At 38.8% G+C, this 24,894-nt stretch overlaps 1 protein-coding gene across 2 annotated transcripts in view; it reads left to right on the forward strand.

Annotated features, from left to right (window-relative positions):
* Window positions 1–384: 384 nt before the first annotated feature.
* The window catches only part of NELF-B (negative elongation factor B), a 146,166-nt gene continuing 121,656 nt past the window's right edge, over window positions 385–24,894 (forward strand). Inside the window, exon 1 of one of the 2 annotated variants that reach the window (XM_090396498.1) lies at window positions 385–937. In XM_090396498.1, the coding sequence (XP_090252624.1) occupies window positions 629–937 (309 nt within the window). In that variant the 5' untranslated portion in view covers window positions 385–628. The remainder of the gene's footprint in view (window positions 938–24,894) is intronic. The other variant, XM_090396499.1, reaches the window with a different exon arrangement.

Genomic DNA, 24,894 nt, shown 5'->3' on the forward strand with positions numbered 1-24,894 from the left:
CCATCCCCGAAAGGAATCCTAATTCTTATTTTGTACTGTTGTTGTTGTACAAAACATGCATCCTTGAATAGCTAAATAATACTCATGGTTATTGGCATAAAACGTTGCGTTTAATAGTTGCACACTAGAAAATATCTTTGTTAAAAAAATTCTAAAAGAGAGGTTGAACTCTTCTCATTAGTAAATTTGTACTCTGATTTTTTTTTTTTTTTAATCTGTACACTGATTTTCTGTATTTAGATACTATGAAGCGTTAGCGGATACATACTTGTATTTTTTTATTTTATTTTATTTATTTATTTTTGCTACAGCATCCTCCAGAGGGCAGCATACAATTTCACGTGTATTTGGCGTTTATTATGATGTTGTCAGTTGCTGTTTAACGGTATTTTCGGGATTTATATTTTTGATGGCAAGTAACTAGTGACAAGCATTTTTCAACATTTTACGATATCTAACGTTGTCATGTTATTTTCTTTGTGAAATGATATTGTTATAACAATACGCTTACACATATTTAAGCGAAATCGGCTGTCAACAGCAAATATTACCGGTGAATATGGAGAAAAAGTTTTGAGATGACGTTGCTGAGGTAAGGTAATCTAGATCCGATAATCAAAAACCGAAAATGTCTGGTCTTGAGGAAGTTGGAATTCCAGGAAAGGAATATCTTCGAGAAGCTTTAACGAACTGTTCGGATCCATTGCGAGCTATCGAGGATTTTCAGGTGGAAAATGGTATACTTCTTCCATCATTACGACCAATGCTACCTCTGTTAGACTTACACGGCGTACGGCGAATGGAATTTCACACATCTGTGTTAGATGAACTCAAAGAACGCTTATTGCTGCAGATAGAAAACCTTGGCAAGCAGGATGGAAGAGAGAAGGACAAAAAATTAAAAGAACTTTTACAAAAAAGCTTTCCTGTTATCAAGGTATGGCCATATAAAATATCAATTTCTTACTAACATTAAATATTTGACATGTTAATGCAGCTATGAAATGTAATCCTTAAATGTCACTTTCTATTCACCCACCCCCGATTTTTAGGCTGCTTTTTCCTGCAGCAGAATTAGAGAATTTGCCTTGCAGAATATCATGCTATAAATCAGTAAATAACCAACTTTAAACATATAATATCCACAGTACCCTATTTTAAGATTATAATAAAAATAATTATCTGGGCCAGCAGTTGTCTGATAAACATAAGAATTCATGTTGATTTCAAAGAAAATACTTCCACATTTTTTTTTTTTTTTTTTTTTTTTTTGATGGCGTCATTCCAAATTCTTGCTCCTGCAGTAAGAAATCTCCTCAAACGGTTGAATTATTATTATAAGTGTAATGATAATTAAATTCTAGGAAGTAGGACTGCCCTTACATCCATATCAGTGGGAAAAATAAAGAAGTAAAATATGCCAAATCTAAGGGGGAAAGCTTGCAGAAAGTGTATTTCATCATAATATTTTCATACTATCCGTAACAGTATAACAGAAATCTGATACTTCTTAAACAAGACCACCTTCTAATAATTTTCCCAAATGATATTTATATTGATACTTACCCATAATTGGACATTTTTACAATTTTTCATTTTCTGATGTAAACTGCCTGATATACAATGAATTTGTATATCAGGCAGTTTACTCTTGCTACTAATTACAACCTCTGATGGGAATAAATTTACTTCAAAATAAAGTTAGTTTTGAAGATTTTATTTTATCACAATTTATAGAGAGAATTTTTACTTGGAGTTGTTAATATTTATATTTACTATAATTCAATATGTTAAAATTAATTCATGGTGAGTAGCCTTGTGTGCAATGCTTCTGCTATCGTAATGCTAAACTGCTAGAAGAAGGATTGTTTTCCGGTCAAGTAGTTTTTTTTTTTTTTTTTGTAAAGTAATTCAGGTTTTGAATCGTACAACTTAGAAAAATGAACTGCTTTACTCAAACTTATTTCAGGAAATAATATCACTTGCTGTTTTAGGAATACACAATTGCAGTACTTATATATCATTCCCTTGCCCTTTGAGGTTATCAAATTCTTAATTCATGAATTCACTTCCCACAGTTATGACTAGGGAGTGGAGAGCTGCTTACCATTTTCCAAAAATTAAGGAGTAAAGGAGTTTGCCTGTTCCTTTTAGGTTGTAAAAGATGTCAGGGAATTTATTTAAATCAACTAGTATGTTTATGAAATTTTACAAAGTTAGTGGCCACAGAAAGAAAAATAACTTAATATATTTTTGGGTTAAGCAGTGAAGAGCATGGTTCTAATTATTTTAATGCTGGTAGAGGATGGTTTTTTTAGATTCAAGAATACAACAAAAAACAGCAATATTCACCTGCAGTGTTTATCACTCAAGGGAATTGCTGAGACTATTCAAGTGTACAATAATATCATGTTGAAAGACTGTTGAAGTCATACTACATCATAAAAGGAATCTCCAACATTTCAGCAGCATGGAATGAAGTCTCAATCATGTATGAATGGCATCTGGTGTAAACTTTGGTGATGGCTTTGATGTAGATGAAAGTAGTAGCGGAGACAGAGTTGTGGAATAGGTGTCCCCCCTCGATGAGTCTTTGGACTCCCTGGAGGTTCATTTAATAATAATAATAATAAACCTGTTAGTGCTTAAGTATTAGAATCCTCAAGATCTACAATGACCAGGGACCTGAACTCAGATCTCCAAGCTATATCCCAATGGGGCAAGGACAACCGTGTAAACTTCAATGCCACCAGAACTCAGTTCTGTCTGATTTCTTGATAGAAAGAGCTTGCATCCCTCTTCCTCCCTTACCTTCAGTAATACTGAGATATCCAAACATGATCAGATTTCTCTTCTTGGACTGATTGCACCTCTTATCTTTCTTGGCCCAACCACATTTCGACTATAGCTTCTGCAGCTGCCAAAAAACTTTTTCTCTACTTTTTCACACAAGACACTACTTCATGCCTTCACAGCTGCTAACTATACAAAGCCCGAATCTACTTAGCCATAGAATATTTATGGTGGTATAACAAAATTTTTTATAAGACTGCTCAATTCTATCCAGAAGAGGGCAATCTGGCTAATTAATGATCCCTCTGACATAGACATTCAGTTTCTGCCTTATGCCTCTTATATGGACAGTGTTCTGCTGAATTGGCCACTATTATTCCTCCACTCTCCTTCAAAATCATTAAAACAAGAGCCACTGTTAACCGACACCTTTTACAGTCTCTCTTAAAACTCACTGAACCAACTTTATTGCTTCCTCTTTTATTCCATCTACTTCTGTCCTTTGGAACAGTCTCCTCCCCTCTGCCTTCCCCAAAGTTTATAACCCTGAGCTGTTCAAGCAAAATGTGAACAGACTCATCCTTTCTTCTATATCTCTTGCCCGCACATGACACTAGTATGCTGTAAGTATTATGGTCTTTTGTGTGTGGACCATATATATATATTACCTTGATGGACCCGTGATTTCAGTCAGGATTTCTCCATGACTACAGGTCATAAAGAGTCCAGCTATTCCTGTTTTGGCCCTTTCTTCTCCATTTTATTCAGACTTTCTTAATCATTGGGTCTTCCCACCTTGTCTTCCAGGTTTTCTTTTGGTATCTCTCGGATACCAGTTTGTAACTCTGACTGTCCATCTGTTGTCTCTCATTCTGGCAACAACAGCAAAGATGTCCTGCCCATCTTCTTTTGCTGTTGTAGATTGCTTTTATTATGTCCGTGAGTCCAGACCTTCTTCCTGATTTCTGCATGTCTTACGTGGTCTATTTTGTTTATATTGCACATTTTCTTTCTATTGCACGTTGAGTTGTTATTAAGCTTTGTTCTTCTTTTAAAATTGTGTTCCATGTTTCACTGCCATAAGTTAATGCTGGTAAGATGTGACTATTGAAAAGATGGGCTCTTATTTCTATATCTATGTTTTGGTTGGTAATTGTTGATTTTATTTTGTTGAAGGCTATTCAAGCAGCTCTTTTTCTCCTTGCTATTTCATTTGATATATCATTATTCATTTTTATGGACTGGCCGAGGTAGATGTATTCTTCAACTTTTTCAGTGGTGTGAGATTCTAGAGTGATTGTATGATCTTTACAGTATTTGTTTTTCATCCATCTTGTTTTGTCCGGGTGTATTTCCAATCCAATTTTTTGGCTGTTTTGGCTTATGTTATTCAGCATTGATTCTGAGTGAGATATTAATACTACATCATTGGCAAATAATAGGATATTTAACATTTCACCGTCAATGTTCATTCCATCTTTCATGTCAATTTTTCGAATGATGCTGTCCAGAATAGATGTGAAGAGATTAGGTGATAAGACATCACCCTGACGTACTCCTCTATAGTTTGCCCACAGATTAGAGACCCTTCGACACTTCAGCATATGTCCCAAAAAGGAGAATCCATTCCGATAATAGGGTAATCAATCGGTCTTCTGGGATGAGTTTATTATTACAGGTTGGAAAATTTAGCTTTTCTTTTACGAACATTGTAGTTTTTAAAGTGTAACTATTTTGTATAACAGTTGAAAAAATGTACATAGAGTATTAACAAAATTAAAAAAAAGGTATAGCATAAAACAAAAATTTAACAAAATTTATTTTTAAGAAAGTTTTCTATAAAATAAAAAAACAGAAATTTTTTTCAAATGAACTTAGTTATTCTAAACTTACAGTTGAGAGAACTGAGACACTTTAATGTCCCAAATCGATTAATTATTTATGACTTGTTGTGACTCTTTTAACAAACCCATGCAAATAAAAGTTAGGAAAAAAATACCATTATCAAATCCTTTTAATCTTCATGGTCATCTGAATTGGTGTCCAAATTGCTTTCACTTAAACTGGTCACCAAAGGTTTGCATAGTTCTTCGATAATTCCGTCTGTGTCCCAATACATATTTTCCAATGAGGTGACATGAGAGCAATATTTTCCCCAGTTTTGAACTGTAATACTTTTAATCGCCTGTTCTGAAAGCTTAAAAAGTTTTGACATGTCAATATCCCCAGTTACGTTGCGATGGCAAATGAAACTTTTCACTTCTGCCCAAACATACTCAATAGCATTAATATCACAATGATATGGTGGTAGCCTCAAAGCTAGAAATCCATGCTCTTTGAGCATCATGTCGAATTTAAATAGTTTAGTTGTGGGCGAGTTTCTTTTGACCACATTAAGCAATTCGGTTTTTCTCATATCTGGGGAATGAGAAATGTTATTTGCAGAGAGTTAATCCATAAGAACTTGCTTCTTATTAGACCAATTTGGAACTTTGTTTAATCGAATAGAGTGATATGAAGCATTAACAACAGCATTTTTAGGAAGGTTTGGAATCAGTTTTTCTTCTGCCCACTTTTCGAAGATTGTAGAATTCATTTGCCCATGGTAATCTCCAGTAGGTGAATTGGCTTTGTATAGTAAGTTTGAATTCGGTAAAAACCCATTTCTCCACCCGAACACAAAATTATTATGACGTGAGGCATTTCCAGTTTGTAGCACTCCACATTCTTCTTTAGACTGCTAACATTTTCCATAAGTTAAATTACTATCAATCCAAGTTTCATCTAGATACACAGTCGATCTTTTCTCCTCCCTGAAATGTCGTATTGCTCTCAAATACTGCGTTCTAGATAAAACAATGTCACTTTGCTTCATGATAAGTTTCCTTTTATTCTTGGACTTTTTAAAACAAAATCCGATTTCATGAAGTATGTTCCTTAAAGTTTCTCTTTTCCAAGGAAATTTAATTTTTTCTTTAAGCGTGGGAATCAATTTTGGAACAGTTGGCACTCTTTTCTTGACCACTTAAAATTCGTGAATAGTTCTTCTTATAACGTGTACATCTCTGGTGCTTTTTTTTTTTTTTAAGAGATTTAAATTTTGGCTTACCTTCACCTTTTGATTCCCTATGAATTCTTTTAACGGTCGACCCTGATATGCCCACAATTACACTTGCACGTTTTATGACTTGAGAAACGGGAACAAGGAGACTGCCTTTTAACGATCTTTTTCGCAGAATGTCACCACATTATGCAATATTCTTTTGCAAGAGCTACTGAAAAGTTTAACAACAGAACTGTTGACTGTATTTGTCAACAGTTTAAAGAGTATTTGTCCACCCATTTTTAATTCATCAGATTTTATACTGTCAGTTCTTGGGTGATCAGTCATTTTTCATATTATTATTCAGGCCTCCATGGAGTCAAAAGACACATCGTGGGAGGTCCTTTCTAAGAACATAAAGTCTGTCAAGACTCATCGAGTGGAGGTCCCCCGTAAGAAACGCAAAGTCTATCATACCACTCCTTAAACTCATTGACCGTTCTCGCCCTCACCACTCTATCAGGCAATGCATTCCATGGCTCAACCATCCTCCATGCAAAGAAACCACTCCTCACCCTCTTGCCCACTGTTTCCTTTCGTAACTTCCAGGGATGGCCTCTTGTCATCACTCCTTCCTGCTGTTCAACCAAGTGAAAGAACTCCCCAGTGTCAACCCTGTAACCACCTCTGAACAGTTTAAAAGTCTCAATCATATCACCTCTCCTTCTTCTATCCGCCAAACTCTGCAGTCCAGATTCCCTCAGCCGATTCTCATAACTATCCTTGTACAGTCCTGAAACCATCTTTGTATCCTTTCCACAGTTAATTTATCCCCTTCAAATCCTGGGGACCAAATCTGAGAACAATAATCCAAGTGTGGTCTGATCAGAGACTTATACAACGGAATGATAACCCTCTTATCTCTGCAGGTCAGTGTCCTTCTCATAATTGCAGCAATCCTCTGTGTTACCTTCACCACCTTTGCAATATGTCCCCTAAACTTCAGGTTTCTATCAATCATCAACCCCAGATCTCTTGTCTCCCCAACTTCCTCTAGTATAATTCCTCCCATAGAGTATGCAGCATCCCATCGATGTTTCCTAAACCTCAAGACCTTACATTTTGCTGCATTAAACTGACACCCCCATTCATTTACCCATCTATCTAGCTTATTCAAATCCTCTTGCAGGGCTACCACATCTGCACTATTACTAATAATCCATCCCAGCTTCGCATCATCTGCAAACAACTGAATATCCGCTTGCAATCCACTGACAATGTCATTGATATAAAGGTTAAACAATATAGGTCCTAGTACTTGTCCCTGTGGAACCCCACTTGTAACCCTCTGTCTCCTTGAAACTCCTCCACCATACACAACTCTCTGATACCTATCAAACAGCTAATCCTGAATCCAGTTGACCAATCTGACATTCAGACCCATGTGTTGCAACTTAAATATCAGCTTATCATGTGGCACCCTGTCAAATGCCTTTGCTAAGTCTAAGAAAATTGCAGTATATGCCTTTCCCTCATCCAATGTTCTTGTAACTTTAGTATAAAAGGCTAGCATATTGCTAAAACAAGAGTGCCCTTTCACAAATCCATGTTGACTCGCACAGATAACATTACCCTCATCTGCCCAATGCTATATACGGTCCCTCACCACTTTCTCCAAGATCTTAACAACTACTGATGACACACAGACTGGTCTATAATTTGACACTTCCAGTCGGTTACCACCCTTATGCAATGGCACTATTTTACCTTCCTTCCATTCCCTGGGCACCTTTGCCGAAGCCAGACTTTCATTGAAAAGCTAGGTTAAAAGCACTGTCAGTTCCCCAGCACATTCTCTCAAAACTCGTAGTGAAATACCATCCAGTCCCAAAGCTTTATTGACATCCAGAGTTCTCAGTATCTGAAACACACTCTCCTCCTGTACCTCTAAACCTTGAACCTGCCCTATCCCTCTAGCATTAAAACTGACTCCTGCAGGATGAAATACTCCAATAAAGTGGTCATTGAACAATTCCACTATGTCCTCTGCATCAGTCACTCTATTCCCATTTTTATCCCACAATATCATTCTTCCACAGTCATTTCTCCTCCTACTGGCCACATAGCTAAAAAATTCCTTAGGATTTTCTTTGGATCTTAGTGCCAATCTCCTCTCATATTCTAGTTTCGCTTTCCTTACCACACTAGTCACTCCTCTGGCCTGTGTCTTATATTCTTCATGCATCCTCTCTTCACCTGTCTCCTTATATCTCTTCCATAGCCTCTTTTTCACATGCAGTTCCTGTTTAATATTGTTTGTCATCCACTTTACTCCAAATTGTGTCCTCTTCACTCGTGGTATACAACTTACCATTGCTGCTAACAAATATTCTTTCACAATTTCCCACGCACTAACGATATCCCAGCCTTCCAATTCCTCCCTCCATGAAACTTCCCGAAGTTGACGTCTAAGACTATTATAATCACCTGCATTATAATTCCACATAAGTTCCCGTCTCTGATACTCCTGCATGTCTATTCATTTTCCAAGTCAAAACGATATGGTCACTCTCTCCAACTGGTGGGAGAGATGTCATCTCAGTTATTATCAACTCTTCTGATGCTATAACCAAATCCAAAACTCTTGAACGTCTTGTTCCCTCTGTTACATGTTGCCTAAGACATTTGTCCCTCAAGAATTCTAGAAATTCCATTCTCCTATTGCTGCATGCATCTTCCTCTCTCCACTTTACACTGCTGTAGTTAAAATCTCCCATAACAATCATTCTTCTTGCACTTGCCAAACTTAGCTGTTTAAACATCTCCTGGTCCCCATCCTCTGTGTTCCTGTGTCTGTAGCAACAACCCACTAAATATCCTGTCTTGCCTACCTCGACCTCACACCACATGCTCTCAAAATCATTTGTCTCACTTCCTTCCAAAGCCTCCACTCTGAGGACATAGGTCATCACTTATCATAAGCAGTACCCCACCACCACGCTTTCCCCTCCTATCCTGACAAAAAATGCTATAGCCAGCAACTTCTATTCCTGTTATTATATCCCCTTCTGTCAACCATGTCTGAGTGATCCCAATAATTTTTGGTCAGGATGATGCTATCTGCGCCACCAATTCCTCTCTCTTATCTGGATACTCCTGGCATTAGTATAAAGCATATAAATGCCATTGTTTCTATACCCAGCATTATCCATTCTAGACTCCACTGGGCTCAGTGTTACTTGACATCATCTCCCTTCTCCCACGTATCCATTCCCACAAGAGGCCACCCTTGCTATCATCCTCCCTGGGACACACTGACTCATTCAGAACAGCAATCTCTGCAGATACCTACGTCCTTCCTTATTCAAATGTAAACGGTCTCTCGCATAAATTCCTCCCTTTCCTCAAACGCATTCCAAGCATCCACATATACCAGTCCTCTCTTGTCACACATTTTCGCTATTATGCCATTCAATATCACCGCTCTTCTGCTCAGCTCATCATTATCATACCTAGGCAACACGCACACTATTTTGCCTCTCTCTGTCTTCTTCCATACAGTCTCAAGCAAAAATCTCGTATCTCTCGCTGCCCGACTTACATTACCACTCAAGTCATTCGTTCCTACCATCGCAATCATCTCATCCACTCTTTCACCTCTCTTAATTGCCATAGCCACCCTTTCTATTGTTCCTCCTGGCAAACACACCTCACGCATCCTATCTTGAACACCACGGATCATTGAGTCGCCATACATTATACCTCTTTCCATTCCCTCTCTCCTATTGTTTCCGTTCTCTCCTCTTCTTGCATTCCCATAGGTCTCTCTCATTCCCTCTCCTCTACTGCTATTCTCTCTTCTAGCATTCCCATACCTCTCTCTTCTACTGTTTCCATTCTCTCCTCTTCTAGCACTCCCATACATCTCTCTCATTTCCTCTCTCCTACTGTTTCCATTTTCTCCACTTCTAGCACTTCCATATCCCTCTCTCATTCTGTCTCGCCTACTGTTTTCATCCTCTCGTCCTCCAGCATTCCTATACCTCTCTCTTAATCCATCTCTCCTACTGTTTCCATTCTCTCCTCTTCTAACACTTCCATATCTCTCTCTCATTCCCTCTCTTCTACTGTTTGCATTCTCTCCTCTTCTAGCACCCCCATACCTCTCACTCATACTCCCTAAATTCTCTCTCTCTCCTACTCTGATTCGCCTTGCATTTATCTCTTCCATTCTCCTAATCTTATCTTTCATACTTCTGCTCTCATTCACAAGACATTCCTCCTCCTCTTTCAACTCATCTATATTCCTCTGCAGGTCAGTCACTCTTAAGCTAAATTCACTCTCCCAAACAAAACCATCTCCTAAACTTTCAGTCACTCACACCTTCCACACTATCAACTATTATTTTTTCATTCACATGTATTTTTTTTCGTTCTCTCATCGCACTACTTGTTTTCCTACATTCATTCCTCGTTCTTGGAGCAACAAAGTCGGATATCGATATTTCTAATGCACTTATTTCCTCCAGCTGCCTGCATTTTATGCATATACGCTCTCTTTCACAAGCCACATATCTAATTCCCGAGATGCATACATGCCGCAAGTACTGCATGCCACAAAGTCCTTTATGATATTGCTAATAATTGAGTTCTTAAGTGGCGGAGGACTTGGCGATACATCACTTGCGACTGCTGCTGAATCCATCATCATTCCTTACTGCCGAGTAGCGTATGTAGCGTATATGGTGGATAGCCATTTTTATTTCTTCAGGCAGGACAGATGGTAGGACAAATTTTCAAAATTTTGGAAATACTGGAGCTGTGGTAACTTGTTTAGATGAGTAAACGTTCTCATAAAACGATTTTACTATTTTTCCCATTTCACCTCTGTTTGCATGTCTGTTTTCTTGATTGTCTATGAAGACTGACGGTTAGATTTATTTCTTTTTCTACTTTTTTTAGGCTACTACGGAGCCTAACTGCTTCTGCCAATTTTGTTGTTCTATATATGTTATAATTTTGTCAGGGGCTCACTTTAGTGAGTACGGGCGTGGCAAACCCGAGGTACCTAATGCTGGACCGTGCCTTACTTCATGTAATATGCATCTGTTATATTATCTGTAAACTGGTCCCTCCTCTTCCTCCCTTGCTTCTTTCTTTCTTCTCTTCTTGCTCCTTCCCCCGAATGCTATTAGAGTATTCGAGGGGAATCTTTGCTATTTTGCTGTTTCATTTCGTCTTGTGCTAACAGGACATTATCAAACACTGTAACATGATCAGGCCATCAAAAATGTTCATACCACATTGTCCGTCATGCGGGTTACCAAGGGACGCGTTCGGGTTTTAGACAGAGGGACCCGTTCAAAAAATATGTAGCAGTCTCCCTTAGACACCACTCTTCAGCACTTTGCTAGAGGAAACTCCATCAATGGGCTTGTTTGGGGAGGTGTTTAGGGGTAGCACAAAGAAATGGTTCTGCAAAAGGACGGAAATGACAATGGCACCAGACTATGGCTTTAGGCAACTGGAACATCTTCTCTCTGACAGGGAAGGAGTTGAAACTGGTCGAGGAAGCCAAACACTACAGGCTAGACTTAGTCGGGCTTTCTTCAACCAAGAGGAGAGGCTCTGGAACTGTCGACTTAGAGAAGGGGTGGAAGCTCTGCTACTTTGGTGTGAGCCCGACAATGTCCTCTCAGGCGGGTGTGGGGATACTCACTCACAATCTCCCAGCTATCAGACTGTGTTGCAGAGTGGATCCCATTGGGGGGGATGGGTATGTGTGTTAAGGCTTCAGATAAAAAACCATGATTTGGCTGTGGTGCAAGCCTATGCACCTAATCTGGAGTCAGAATACTCTGCCTTCCTAGAGGAAGTGGATGCTGCTTTTGACAGGGTGGCAGACATGGAATCAGTCCTGCTAATGGGTGACTTTGAGTGTATGTTGGAACAGATGACCAGACATGGAGCGGTGTGGTTGGGAGGAATGACGCCCATGACCTTAACACTAATGTAACTGGTAATTAGTTTATGGAATTAACAACGCATATAAAGTATATTAATTAAAGGTAACTTTAATGAATAACTTCTATATTTCGGCAATGTCACATTGCCATCTTCGGGAACATAAAGATATGGTATGTGCACTCAGGAACTAACACAAAGCAAATGAGGAAGAAAGCAAGAAACTAATATTGTTCCTAAAGTCCTAATGGTGCCCTCTTGCGGGCTAATTTGGTAGTCTTGACAAAATGTGCCATTGCGTCCCATAGTGGATGGCATTGATTCTCCCACATATAAATTAGCCAAACATTTAGCCAAAACGCTCACACACTACACTGGCAACACACCATCACACATAAAAAAAACTCGGCCCACTTTAAAGCCAGTATAGAAAACCTTACACTCCAACACACTAACATAATGGTCAGTTTTTACTCAAAGAAACCCTTGAGCTCATCCAAGCCAAGTTTCCTCCCAATATCTCAGCCCTATTTCAGTTCACAATGAACTCAGGCTATTTCGTTTGGCAAGGAAAGTTCTACAAACAGATAGAGGGGAGAGCCATGGGTTCACCACTTTCCCCACCCTTGGCCAATTTCTTTATGGAGACATTTGAAGAGAAAGCCTTAAACTCCGCCCCACAAAAACCCACTATTTGGCTTCGTTATATGGATGATGTGTTTGCTATTTGGCCACATGGCTCAGACACACTTCACTCCTTCCTAACACACTTAAACAACCAACATCCCAGAGTCCAGTTCACCTTAGAAAAAGAGGAAAACAACACCCTCCCCTTCCTAGACACTTTAATCACCTGCCAGCTTGATGGATCTTTGGTTTTCTCTGTTTACAGAAAACCCACCCACACTGGCAGATATATTCACCAGCAATCCCCCCCCCTCACAACAATATGGGGTGATAAAAACACTATATAACAGGGCAAAATTAATCTGCTCAGATGACAAGGCCCTGACTATTGAACTAAACCACATCCTCAACACTTTCTTAGCCAATGGCTATAACCCCAAAAAAATCCAAAAAATACTAAAACCTGTAAACCACAACCCCCCTCCCCCCCTCCACAATAAAGATTACACCAAGTCTATCACCATCCCCTGCATCCAGGGCACCTCTGAAAAAATAACCAATATCCTCAAAAAATGACCTTACTTCCTGTTACAGACCATATAAAAAGTTTGCATCCCTTATCCGCTCTACCGAAGACTCAACCACTTCCCCTAGACCTACCTGGTGTATTCCAGGTCCCTTGCAGCTGCAAATTGTCCTACTTTGGCCAAACAGGCAGTACAACAAATATCAGGATTTCAGAACACCAAGACTACATCCGGTTTCACCAGTACAGCCGCTCTGGGCTGGCAGACCATGCCTTAGATACCCACCATAAAATTCGTTGGAAGAAAACAAAAATAATCCATCGCAGCAAGTTTAAATATGAAAGATTATTCAAAGAATCTTCAGCAGCTCTAAAAAACGTTCTTAACCTCAACAAATTTGGGTGCATGAAACTGCCCCAAATTTGGGAGACTTTCATTATGAGAACTTCAGCCCAACTGCCAAGACTACCAAATTAGCCCACAAGAGGGCACCATTAGGACTTTAGGAACAATGTTAGTTTCTTGCTTTCTTCCTCATTTGCTTTGTGTTAGTTCTTGAGTGCACATACCATATCTTTATGTTGCAATGTGACAACATAAAGCAATGTCACATTGCAACTGTGACAATGATGGCAATGTGACATTGCCGAAATATAGAAGTTATTCATTAAAGTTACCTTTAATTAATATACTTTATATGCGTTGTTAATTCCGTAAACTAATTACCAGTTATGTCTAACCAACGTATAAGTCTTACTACTAGAATCTTAACACTAATGGGTTGAAATTATTGGACTTCTGCTGTACTAACAGCTTGTCCATAATGAATACCTTCTTCCAGCACTGAGAAGTCCATAAGTATACCTGGTACAGGGATACACTAGAACAAAGGTCTCTGATTGACTTCTTTATAGTCTCAGCAGACCTATTTTCCTCACTGTTGGACATTCGTGTGAGAAGAAGGGCAGAATTGTCAACTGACCACCACCTTGTTGTGTGCACTCTATGGCTTCAGAAACCAGATGCTATCATCAACGCTGGCGAGCCTAAGCAGCTATACCTCATGAAATGGGAGACATTGGATAATGAGGCTGTGAGGAAGAATTTTATAGATGACATTTCCTCCAGGTTCAATAAGATTCCCAAGCATACTGCAGATGTTAAGGAGGAGTGGAAGCTGTTCAGAACAGCTGTCACTGCCTCTGCACTCTCATGCTGTGGCAGAAAGCGGCTCGGCATGGCAATGGGCAGTGAGAAAAGGACACCTTGGTGGAAGCAAGAAGTCCAAAAAACTGTCCAGGGAAAAAAGGAGTCCTACCTAACATGGCTTAGAGTCAGGTCACCTGAGATGCGTTTGCACTATGCTGAGGCACGAAAAGCTGCTGTTGAGGCAGTAAAGACAGCAAAGCAAAAGGCTTGGGAATCCTTTGGAGAAAGATTAGACTCATCCTATGCAAATGCAAACAAAGTATTCTGGCAGACCATCTGCCGCCTTCGAGGGAGGAAATCGTGCACAGCAAGGGCAATTAAGGCCTCTGATGGTGCACTTTTAACAACCAAGAAGGATATCCTCTACAGATGGAGGGAATACTTTGAGAGCCTTCTTAACCTGGGTGTCCCAGCAGTAGCGGACATCCAAGAGGTGCAGATCGGGGCAATGACTAGTCTCACAGCAGAAGAGGTCCATTTAGCAATAAAATCGCTAAAATCGGACAAGGCTGCTGGCGATGATGAAATTCAGCCCGAAATGCTAAAAGCCTTAAATCGAGACGGTGTTCTCTGGCTGACTCGAGTGTGTCTGGCTGCTTGGATATCTGGGCAAGCACCAAAGCAATGGCAGACAGGCATAATAATACCAGTCTTTAAGAAAGGAGACCAGAAGGATTGCAGTAACTATCGTGGCATCTCTCTGCTCAGTCTGCCTGGGAAAGTATATGCTAAGTGCTTGGAAAGACGGTGCAGGAGCATAGTTGAGTCAAAGTTCCAGGAAGAACAATGTGGCTTTCGTCCTGGTAGAAGCACAACTGACCAAATCTTCACTTTAAGGCAAGTCTTTGTGAAATCTTAAGAATATGCCAAGAATGTTTACACATCTTTTGTGGACTTGGAGAAGGCATATGACCGAGTTCCTCAGGATAAGCTTTGGCAAGTGGTACAGGAGTATGGAGTGGATGGCCAACTATTAGCTGCCATCAAGTCCTTGTATGAATGCCCAGAGTTTTGTGTCAGGGTAAACAGCACAAAGTCTGAACCTTTCACAGTCTCCGTTGGCCTCCGCTAAGTGTGTATTCTGTCACCCCTCCTTTTCATAACATTTATGGACTGGATTGATAGGCACAACGGAGGCAGTGAGTGTGTCAGAATTGGAAGATGTAGCATTGGACGTCTGCTTTTTGCAGTTGACCTAGTTCTGCTTAGCTCTTCCATAGATGACCTCCAGCGGACCCTAAATAGGTTTGTAGCTGTTTGTGCAGACGCCAGAATGAAGATCAGTGTGACCAAAACTGAAACATTTGTGGTCTCAAGACAACCATCCCAGTGCACCATACACATAAGTGGAGTCCCAATGAGGGCAGGTGGAGAAGTTTAAATACCTTGGGTCCATATTCACGAATGATGGAAAATGGGACGTAGAGCTAGATACTCGAATTGGCTTAGCAAGCTCAATATTGTGGGAGCTTTGCCATTCGGTAGTATTGAAGCAGGAGTTTAGCCAGAAGGCAAATCCGACTGTCTTCAATACAGTCTATGTCCCCATTCTCACCTATGGTCACGAGAGTTGGGTAATGATCGAAAGAATGCGGACACGAATCCAAGTGGCTGAAATGAGGTTCCTTCGAAGGGTTGCAGGGCTGACAAGACTCGACAGAGTCAGAAGCTCTGCAATTCGGGAAACCCTCAATACTCAACCGCTGCTTCTCTGTGTTGAGAGGTGACAGTTATGTTGGTACGGGCACCTGGTCAGAATGCCACAAGAGAGGTTCCCTCAGCAGGCCCTTTTTGCCAAGCCAGAGGGTGGGAGGCCACGTGGAAGGCCAAGGACTTGCTGGATAGATTATATCCAAAACCTTGGGTGGACACATTTGGGAATCCCACCAGAACACCTGAGCTTGGTGGCAGAGGATCATGACCATTGGAAGTGCCTCTTGCAGCTGTTGCCCCCACAACCCAATTAGGACAGGTGGGCCTTGAAGATGTATATATGTTATAGTCGTCTTTGATATTCTGCCTCAGTTGTTTACAAATAATTTTATATTCTAGACAGTCTTTTCCTGTATCTTTCATATTCTTCTTTTCTTCAATAGTTCTATTGTTCTTGCTGATAGGTGTTCCCTGGTCTTAGGAGGAAGTTCATACGAGGTTCTTTCTTTGCTGTTCATTAATCGTTTGTTAAATCTTCATCGATGTCATTTTTTAATTTCCAGTCGGTTTCTTCCACATTTTTTCTAAATTCTTCTGGGTTTATCTGTTTTGAGCGTTTTTTATGGTTGGACTGTGCTCGTATCAGTCTTTATTTTTTGTATTTTGATGGTGGCTCTTATTGGAGGGTGGTCTGAATGAATGTCGCAGTAGGTTTTCCGAATGACTTTGACATTTTTTTATTATTCTTTGGGGACCACACACACACACACACACACACACACACACACACACATATATATATATATATATATATATATATATCTGGAGTGGTGGTTGGTGGTGAAAATTTTAAAGAAGTCGGTAAGTACTTTCTGCCTGTACTCTGCAAGGAATAGCATGGATTTATTGGTCATGTTTTAGCAATTTGCTTATATTTTATAACAATGTTATGGCTGAATTAGATACAGGGAATGGATATGCTACGATACTGTTGGACTTTCCTAAGCCATTTGATAGAATACCAAGTGAATGGCTTGCACAAACTGTAAAATATGAGATTGGAATATAAAGTGTTGATGTGGATGGTCGATAAGTATCAGAAAATGGTATATGGTGGGTGTGAATCTGTTAGATTTAAGCTGACAAGTGATGTACATCAGGGATCAGTCCTTGGACCATTATTGTTCAATCTATACATTAATTATATTGGGAAGGATCTGACAGGAGATGTTCACTGATGATATAAACAATCAATAGGCAGGGCAATCAGGAATGCTACCAATATCCGGAATGATTTCAATAGGCTTGAAATGTGGGCAAATAATGGCTGTTCAATTCATTATAGGATGGTTATTCACTTTGGCATGGTGAGATTTCTAGTGGCATAATGCTTGGGGAAACTGATGAGGCTAGAGATTTTGGAGTTATAGTGTCGGAATTTGAAGTTCAAAGGTATTACATAGAAAAATTGCAGTGTTAAAACAAAGATCGATATGTAAGGATGAGGAAGTCATTTTGCCTCTTTACAAGGCCTTGATACAACAGTGCTTGGACTACTTGTGTGCAGATTTGGTCTCTTCGGTTTGGAGGGGATGAAGAAGCTTTGGAAAGTGCAAAGAAGAGTTACAAAGATCATACATAGAATATGGAAGATAGGTTATAAGGACAGATTGAAACTATGTAGCTTGGAGACTGGTAAACAGATAGAGGTGATGTGATAGTACCTTCTGAATAGGTGGGGAAATTTTTTATATGGAAGATGGGGAGAGAACGCAGGAACATCATTGGAAGTTGTTTGTTCACAGTTAAGAGTAAAAACTGTATTTTTTTTTCCCTCACAGTGAATGAGTGGAACAGTTTGCTTGTTGATATGGTGTGTGTAGTGTAAATGAATTTAAGAGAAGGTAAGACAGCTGGTATGGATGATGTATTGGGTTGGCAAATCAGTTTGTTCGGTTTATGCTGCTTCACTTGTCGCTATTGTTGCGCTACCGCGCAATGCTATTGTGCAGTTGAAAGGTGACATTTCACATAACCTTCCAGTGAATTTTCGTTCGGCTTACTTCAATTGCATGTGTGTGTGTAACATATTTTTAGAAATGGAAGGAAATAACGTACATTACCGGCATATTTTGCTTTTTTTTATTTCCAAAAATGCAAATGAGCTGTGGAGGCCCATAAAAAAATATGCAGCGTATATGGGGGATGGTGCCTTAACAGAATGAAAATGCATACGCCAAAAGTGGTTTGCCAAATTCCATTCTGGAGATTTTGACATCAGTGATGCGGCTTACGCCGGTCACCTGATTGAAATTGATTCGAGTGTTGTGAAGGATACTGTCGACGAAAATCTGTCACAAACAGTGCGGGAGATTGCTGCAGTACTGAACATATTGTATACAAACATTGAAAACCATTTGCACAAGCTGGGATATGTTTCAAAACTCAATGTTTGGGTGCCGCATGAATTGACTGAGGCCAATATGACTGCATGCATATCCATCTGTGATTTCACTGTTACGTCTCCTAGAAAATAACCTATTTTTGAAGGATGATTACAGGAAATGAAAAATGGGTAGTGTATGATAATATACTTAAAAGATCATGGTGGCACAAGAGCAAACAACCTCGAAAGCCAGATTGCACCTAAAGAAGATCATGCTCTCTGTGTGGTGGGATTATAAAGGTGTTGTCCACTACGAGGCATTGCCATCTGGAAGAACGATTGATTAAACTGTCTATTGCTCACAGTTAACATGACAACAAACCATCATGAATCGACAAATTGGAGAGATGTTGTCTTTCACCACGACAATGCCAGACGCCACATATCGTTAACAACCCAGAGTAAATTGTTACGTCTTGGCTGGGATGTTTTGCTGCATCCTCCGTATTCACTGGACCTGGCACCTTCCGATTACCACTTATTCCGATCGTTGCAGAATTCTCTGAACTAGAAAACCTTCGCTAATGAGGAGGCTGTCAAAAGACACCTGGATCAGTTTTTCGTCAGTAAACCTCAGGAGTTTTATGAATGCTGCATAATGAAGTTGTTGGATAGATGGCAAGAGGTCATTGATGAAGAGAGTCAATATATAACTGACTAGTATGTATTATATATATTAAATAAAGTGTGTTTCATTCCACTCTGAAACCGAACGGACTTATTTGCCAATCCAATATAACCTCCCTCGATTGGGTCCTTAATTACCTGGAGCTCTTGGATAATATTCATTATTTCTGTGGATTTCAAACTAGCATCCTCAGACTGCAAAAGCATTTGTTACAGAAATTAAGGCGCTACTGTCAAGTAACTCTGGAAGCATTTAAAATTGTAATAGGAAAATAACTAACGTCTTATAGTATCTTCTATGGCTGAATATATGGTAATCTGTTGCCATTTTGCTGAAGGTGATCTAAGTAGTCTCTCAGATTTTGTGCAAATTAAGTCATACTTGACATGAGATTAGGGAAGTACTTTGATGCTGACATGAAAGATAGTCTCTTAGACTTTTGATGGCTTTTATTCAGTACCATAGTTTTCTTCCATTTAATTGTATAAAAGGATCTCTCTTGCATGCTCTGCTACTCCTGGCTTTGTATACCATAGTTTTCTTCCATTTAATTGTATAAAAAGATCTCTCTCTTGCATGCTCTGCCACTGTATACTGCTGAATGTATTATAAAGAATGGATTTGTCCTTAAGAGAAAGCAGGGTGTGCTAATTTGATATGCGGTTCAAAAGTGGCACGAAAATGGTATTTTTATACCACTTGCTGGCTCTTCAGATGTGTACACCAGACATTGAGAATGGGAATAATTTTACTATGATCTTGTATATCATGATGGGAATATTGGAAGATGTGTGGTATTTTATTTACTTTACAAGAGTTATAGCCATTGTGAAGTTATTTATATTCTTTAAGTGCTTTGATGGCTGTCATGTTATTCAGCAATATTAGCAATCAGTAATTAACTAATATTAACTTGGAAATTGCAGTTAAGGTGGTACATCCTTGCTTAACAAGGTTGTACCACCTTGCTTACACTTGGATAAAGGATTAAACTAAATTTATTATAGCAATTACTGTATAAACTTTTATAGTTCTATTATAATTACAGCTATTTTGCCTGCTTCAGTTTAGGAGTGCCCCTGTTTAAATGTCATTGGCTATTTACTCATGAATTCTTAGGGCATTGTGAGTGTAAATGTACCAAAAAGTATATGTAGCATAAGGAATAGAAATTTACACATACCTTTTTCTGGGTGTTGCGGCTTTTCCTCTTTCTGCGGACAGGGTGCAGTCCGTTTCGACTATTCGAAATGTGTTCAGATGACGACCATGAATAGTTGAAACGGACCGCACCCCGCCTGCAGAAAGAGGAAAAGCCGCAACACCCAGAAAAAGGTATGTGTAAATTTCTATTCCTTATGCTACATATACTTTTTGGTACATTTACACTCACAATGCCCTAAGAATCCATGAGTAAATAGCCAATGACATTTAAACAGGGGCACTCCTAAACTGAAGCAGGAAAAATAGCTGTAATTATAATAGTTTATTAAGAGGAGTAACATGGGAGTTTTCCCAGAAATAATATACATAATTTTATAGTTCTCTTTAGTTTGAAGGTACTCTTTTTTCAAAAACATATGCATAAATGTGTGCTGAACAAGCTAGGCAGAGAATTGTCACCCATAATAATCTTCAGTTGTTTGCAGATGATGCAAAGTTTGGGGAGAATTATAAGTAACTTTGCTGATGTCATTTTCCTCCAGGAAGATTTGAATAGACTTTTGAATTGGACAAAGGAGTGGAGTTGTAGTTTTAATACTAATAAGTACAAGGTGTTGTATCTTGGAGTGCAGAAATATAAGACTGTGTACTATATTGACAATATTGTACTACAGGAGGCGGATGAGATTTGGGAGTGTTGGTTGACAGTAGACTGAAGTTTAGAGGTCATATTGCAAGTGTTGCAAACACTGCACATAGTGCTGCTATGATAAGAAGTAAAGTACTCGAACATGTAGGAATAAGGAAGTAGTTGTGCCACTGTATAAAGCACTGGTCAGACAACACTTGGACTGTTGTGCTCACATTTGGTCACCTGGTTTTCAGTGTGATGTGAAAACATTGGAGAGGGTCCAGGGACTAGTGACTAAGTCTAAGGACTTTGCAGTGCTAGCTATGGAGAGAGAGTTTGAAGAAATATGGATTGCACAGTTTGGTGGATAGGAGGAAAAGAGATGATATGATAGACATTTAAGTTAGTTACAGGATTTTATCAGATTAATCCAGATGGGATTATAAAACGAGTAGAAGGTGGGAGGGGAAGAATCAGAGGCCATCTCTGGAAGTCATGTAAGCATGTGATCTGTTTTAGGGCCATTACTATTTAACTTGTATATTAATGATATTGGCGAAGATTTGGATGGAGATATTCAGTTGTTTGCAGATGATGCAAAGTTGGGACGAACCATAAAGAGTAGTGAAGATGTTGTGGCCTTGCAAGAAGACTTGAATAAATTGAATGATTGGGCAAGCAAATGGGGATGTGAGTTCAATGTTGCAAAATGTAAGGTTTTAAAATTTGGAAAACAAAGATGGGATGCAGAATTTATGCTTGGTGAGAATATATTGTTGGAAGTAGAGGAAATAAGAGATCTGGGAGTGATAGTGGATAAGGATCTAAAATTTAGGGGACACATCGCCAAAATTGTGAAGACAACACAAAGACTTCTGGGAATGATGAGGAGGACACTGACGTGTAGAAGTAGGGAGATTCTTGTTCCATTGTATAAGGCTTTGATTAGGCCACACATGGACTATTGTGCCCAGATTTGGTCACCTGGTTTTCAGAAGGATGAAGAGATGTTGGAAAGGGTCCAAAGGCGACTGACTAAGGTAGTTTCTGACCTCTGGAATGTCGAGTATGAGAAAAGATTGAAAAGATGTAATTTGCAGAGTCTAGTGGAGAGAAGGAAGAGGGGAGATATGATAGAGACCTACAAGTTGGTAAGGGGTTGTTATAGGATCAATGGTGGAGAAGTTCTACAGAGAATAGTGGGAGATCAGGGGAGAACCAGAGGTCATACCTGGAAACTGTATAAAGAGGGTGTGAGTAGGGGAGTGAGAGGCAGGTTTTTTTCGTGCAGAGTTGTGAATGATTGGAATGCCTTGCCTGAGAGTATGGTGTCTGCAAGGAGTTTGAATGTGTTTAAGACCCGGTATGATGAGATGTGTGTGAGATAAAAGGACCTCCTAGACGAGTCTTTGACTCCATGAGGTCTTGTTTAATAATAATAATAATAATAATAATAATAATAATGTGATGTGAGGAGTAGATTTTTTACATGGAGAATTATGGGTGAATGAAATATTTTACCAGAATGTGTTGTTAATGCAAGGAGTGTTAAGGATTTTAAGATTCGATATGATAAATATGTTGTCAGTTGTGAATGAACCTCCTACGATGAGTCTGTCTACTCCATGGAGGGTGCAATAATAATAATAGTGCAGAAGTCCTTAATGTACCTATTCTCGAAATGGCAAAAATTGAAGTTTGTAGTAGTAAGCTTATTTGAGAATTCATGCACATTCTGACCTGTTAATTTCACAATAACTAATTAAATGTATAAAGTAAAATTATTTGAATGCCATCCCAATCTTTAGAACCTAATCAGTATTATTATAACTATTAGCCTCATTATTTGTATCATGCTTATTGCATTTTTTCTGGAGTTTGTTTACTGACAAAGTACTCGCAACTGACTGACAACCAATTCCACTCATTCATTACCCTTCAGGAATAAAACTTTAGACCTCATATCCTTGCTAACTACATTCTACACAGTTTTCAGGGATAATCTCTTTCTTTTCTCTTGTTATGTATGAAAATTTCTTCTGCATAAGTCCTATAAAACTCGTGCAGAAAGGCTTAGGTCTTCATTATCCATAATAAAGCTTAACGGTATAACTAACACCAGGAGCTAAAAAATACATTTATTAAACTTGCTAATATTTTGCTGATTTCTACCCAGCATCATCAGAGCACAATGAAACTGTGACAGTCACACACTAAATCAAGTAATTGTAGAAACAATTTAAATTGTAACTGACACCTAATGTCTTTACGTGGCACCCTTTATGGGTCAGATAACAAAGTTAATTCAGCAAAGTCTGGCTATTAGGTCATTTTAAGACCTAATAGCCAGACTTTTTGCAGTTGTATATACCTAGCTTCTTCAGTGTTTTCATAGTTTATGCTATGCAAACAGTACCAGTCAATTATTAGTCGGAACAGGTTTTAAAAATTGTAATGCACAACACAAGGAACTACAGTCAATTTGGTGCCATCTTTTTTTTGGATGAAGAGAAGTTTACAAGTATTAAGTTGATCTTAAAGTGATTGTCCCCCAGATTTTTGATAAATTAATATAGCCATTCTCATTAAGGTTCAGGAAAATTGTAATGGCTTGGCTTCTTTGTAGTGCCTTGTTTTTTCTTCCATCTGATTTTCCGTGAAGAGGTGTCTGAAGCATAATCTTCTGCCAGTTTTGACTTGGCATAATGATGGTAAATGCATTTGTTCTCTGAGGTAGACATCAACAGCTCTCTGTCTGTCCATGGTAAGACAGTTCAAATTACAGGATACTTCATGGTATTACCTACTCTCCTTGATATGATACAGGATGGAGTTTGTCCTTAGGTGGATGGATGAAGATTGCTAGTTTGATATATGACTTTGGAGTTTATTTTTAGATTTTAGATATAAGAGATAGTAATAGTTTTGCTGTTGTTTTGTGTATTAGAGGGAGGACATTTAGTTTTTGTCATTTGGAGATTATAGTGAGCTCAGGGGAAAGAGCAGTAGCATTAGAAGAAATAGGTCTGGCAATCTCTATAAATGTTTTTAGAATACTCTGTTGTTTATAACAAATGTATAACTGTGTATCTAGGAGAGGCACACAGTTATTTGATTCTTTTCTATTGAAGTGGATTTAAATGCACAAAAATGTGTGTTCAGACTTCAAATAGCAAATCACTCGTATCCATAGTGCAGCCATAAAACTGGTTTGATGATTGCAGTGTTAAGTGCTTGGTTCTCAGTGTTCTTAAACTGGTTTCTTATCTCATCCATTTGCTTGTATATTCTTCCTTTCCATGTGAAATAACCAGTGGATACCGTAAATTTGAATAATTCAGATATGTCTGAGGGAAATGAGACTGTCTAATCAAGAGTCTGTTATTATAATACCTTAGTAAATAGTGAAGTAATATCAAAGCTAATCAGGATATCTGAACTTTTTAGGATGTGGTTTTTTAATATACAGGTTGATTCTAAATTATTGTTGGGGTTTCCATGGCCTATAATTTTATCTATATGCAAAACTGCATACAGAATACGAATGTGTAACTCAGTTTTATTTGGAAATGCTGTACTTACTTGCTGCATTGGTGTCGTGTCTGGGAGATAATAGGATGTCATACTTCAAAATGGCGACTGTTCAAGAGAAAGCAATGTACGTATTTTGGTTTTTCAAAACAGAGTTCATTATTACAATGCAACATCATTGTAGAACTCAGTATGGAAAACATCCATCTTCAGATAACACTATCTGACATTGGTTAAAGCAATTTCAAGAGACCGGTAATGTTCAACACTAAAAAGGACTAGGAAGACTGAGCACTTCACAGGAAGATGTTGATCGAATCCAGGAAGCATTTTATCAAAGTCCACAAAATCAAGTAGACAAGCTTCTTTGCAGTTAGATATACCATAAATGTCTGTTTTGAGAGTTGTTCATAACAGCCTTCAACTTGCCTATAAACTTCAGATTGTTATAAGCATTACACCCAGATGATACACCCTGCTGTTTCCAATTTGTCCAAGACATTTTGTCAAAAGTCAGATTTGATGAAAATTACCTTTGAAGATGGATGTTTTGTGATGAAGCAATGTTTTGCATATCAGGAAGGGTAAATTGTCATAACTTCAGAATATGGGGATCAGAAAACCCTCACGACATTAGAGTATTTGAAAGAGATAGTTCAAAAGTGAATGTCTGGTGTG

Source organism: Typopeltis vanoorti, chromosome 8, assembly GCF_054136105.1.
Source record: "Typopeltis vanoorti isolate ZY-2024b chromosome 8, IOZ_Tvanoo_1.0, whole genome shotgun sequence".
In the NCBI taxonomy this organism is placed as follows: domain Eukaryota; kingdom Metazoa; phylum Arthropoda; class Arachnida; order Uropygi; family Thelyphonidae; genus Typopeltis; species Typopeltis vanoorti.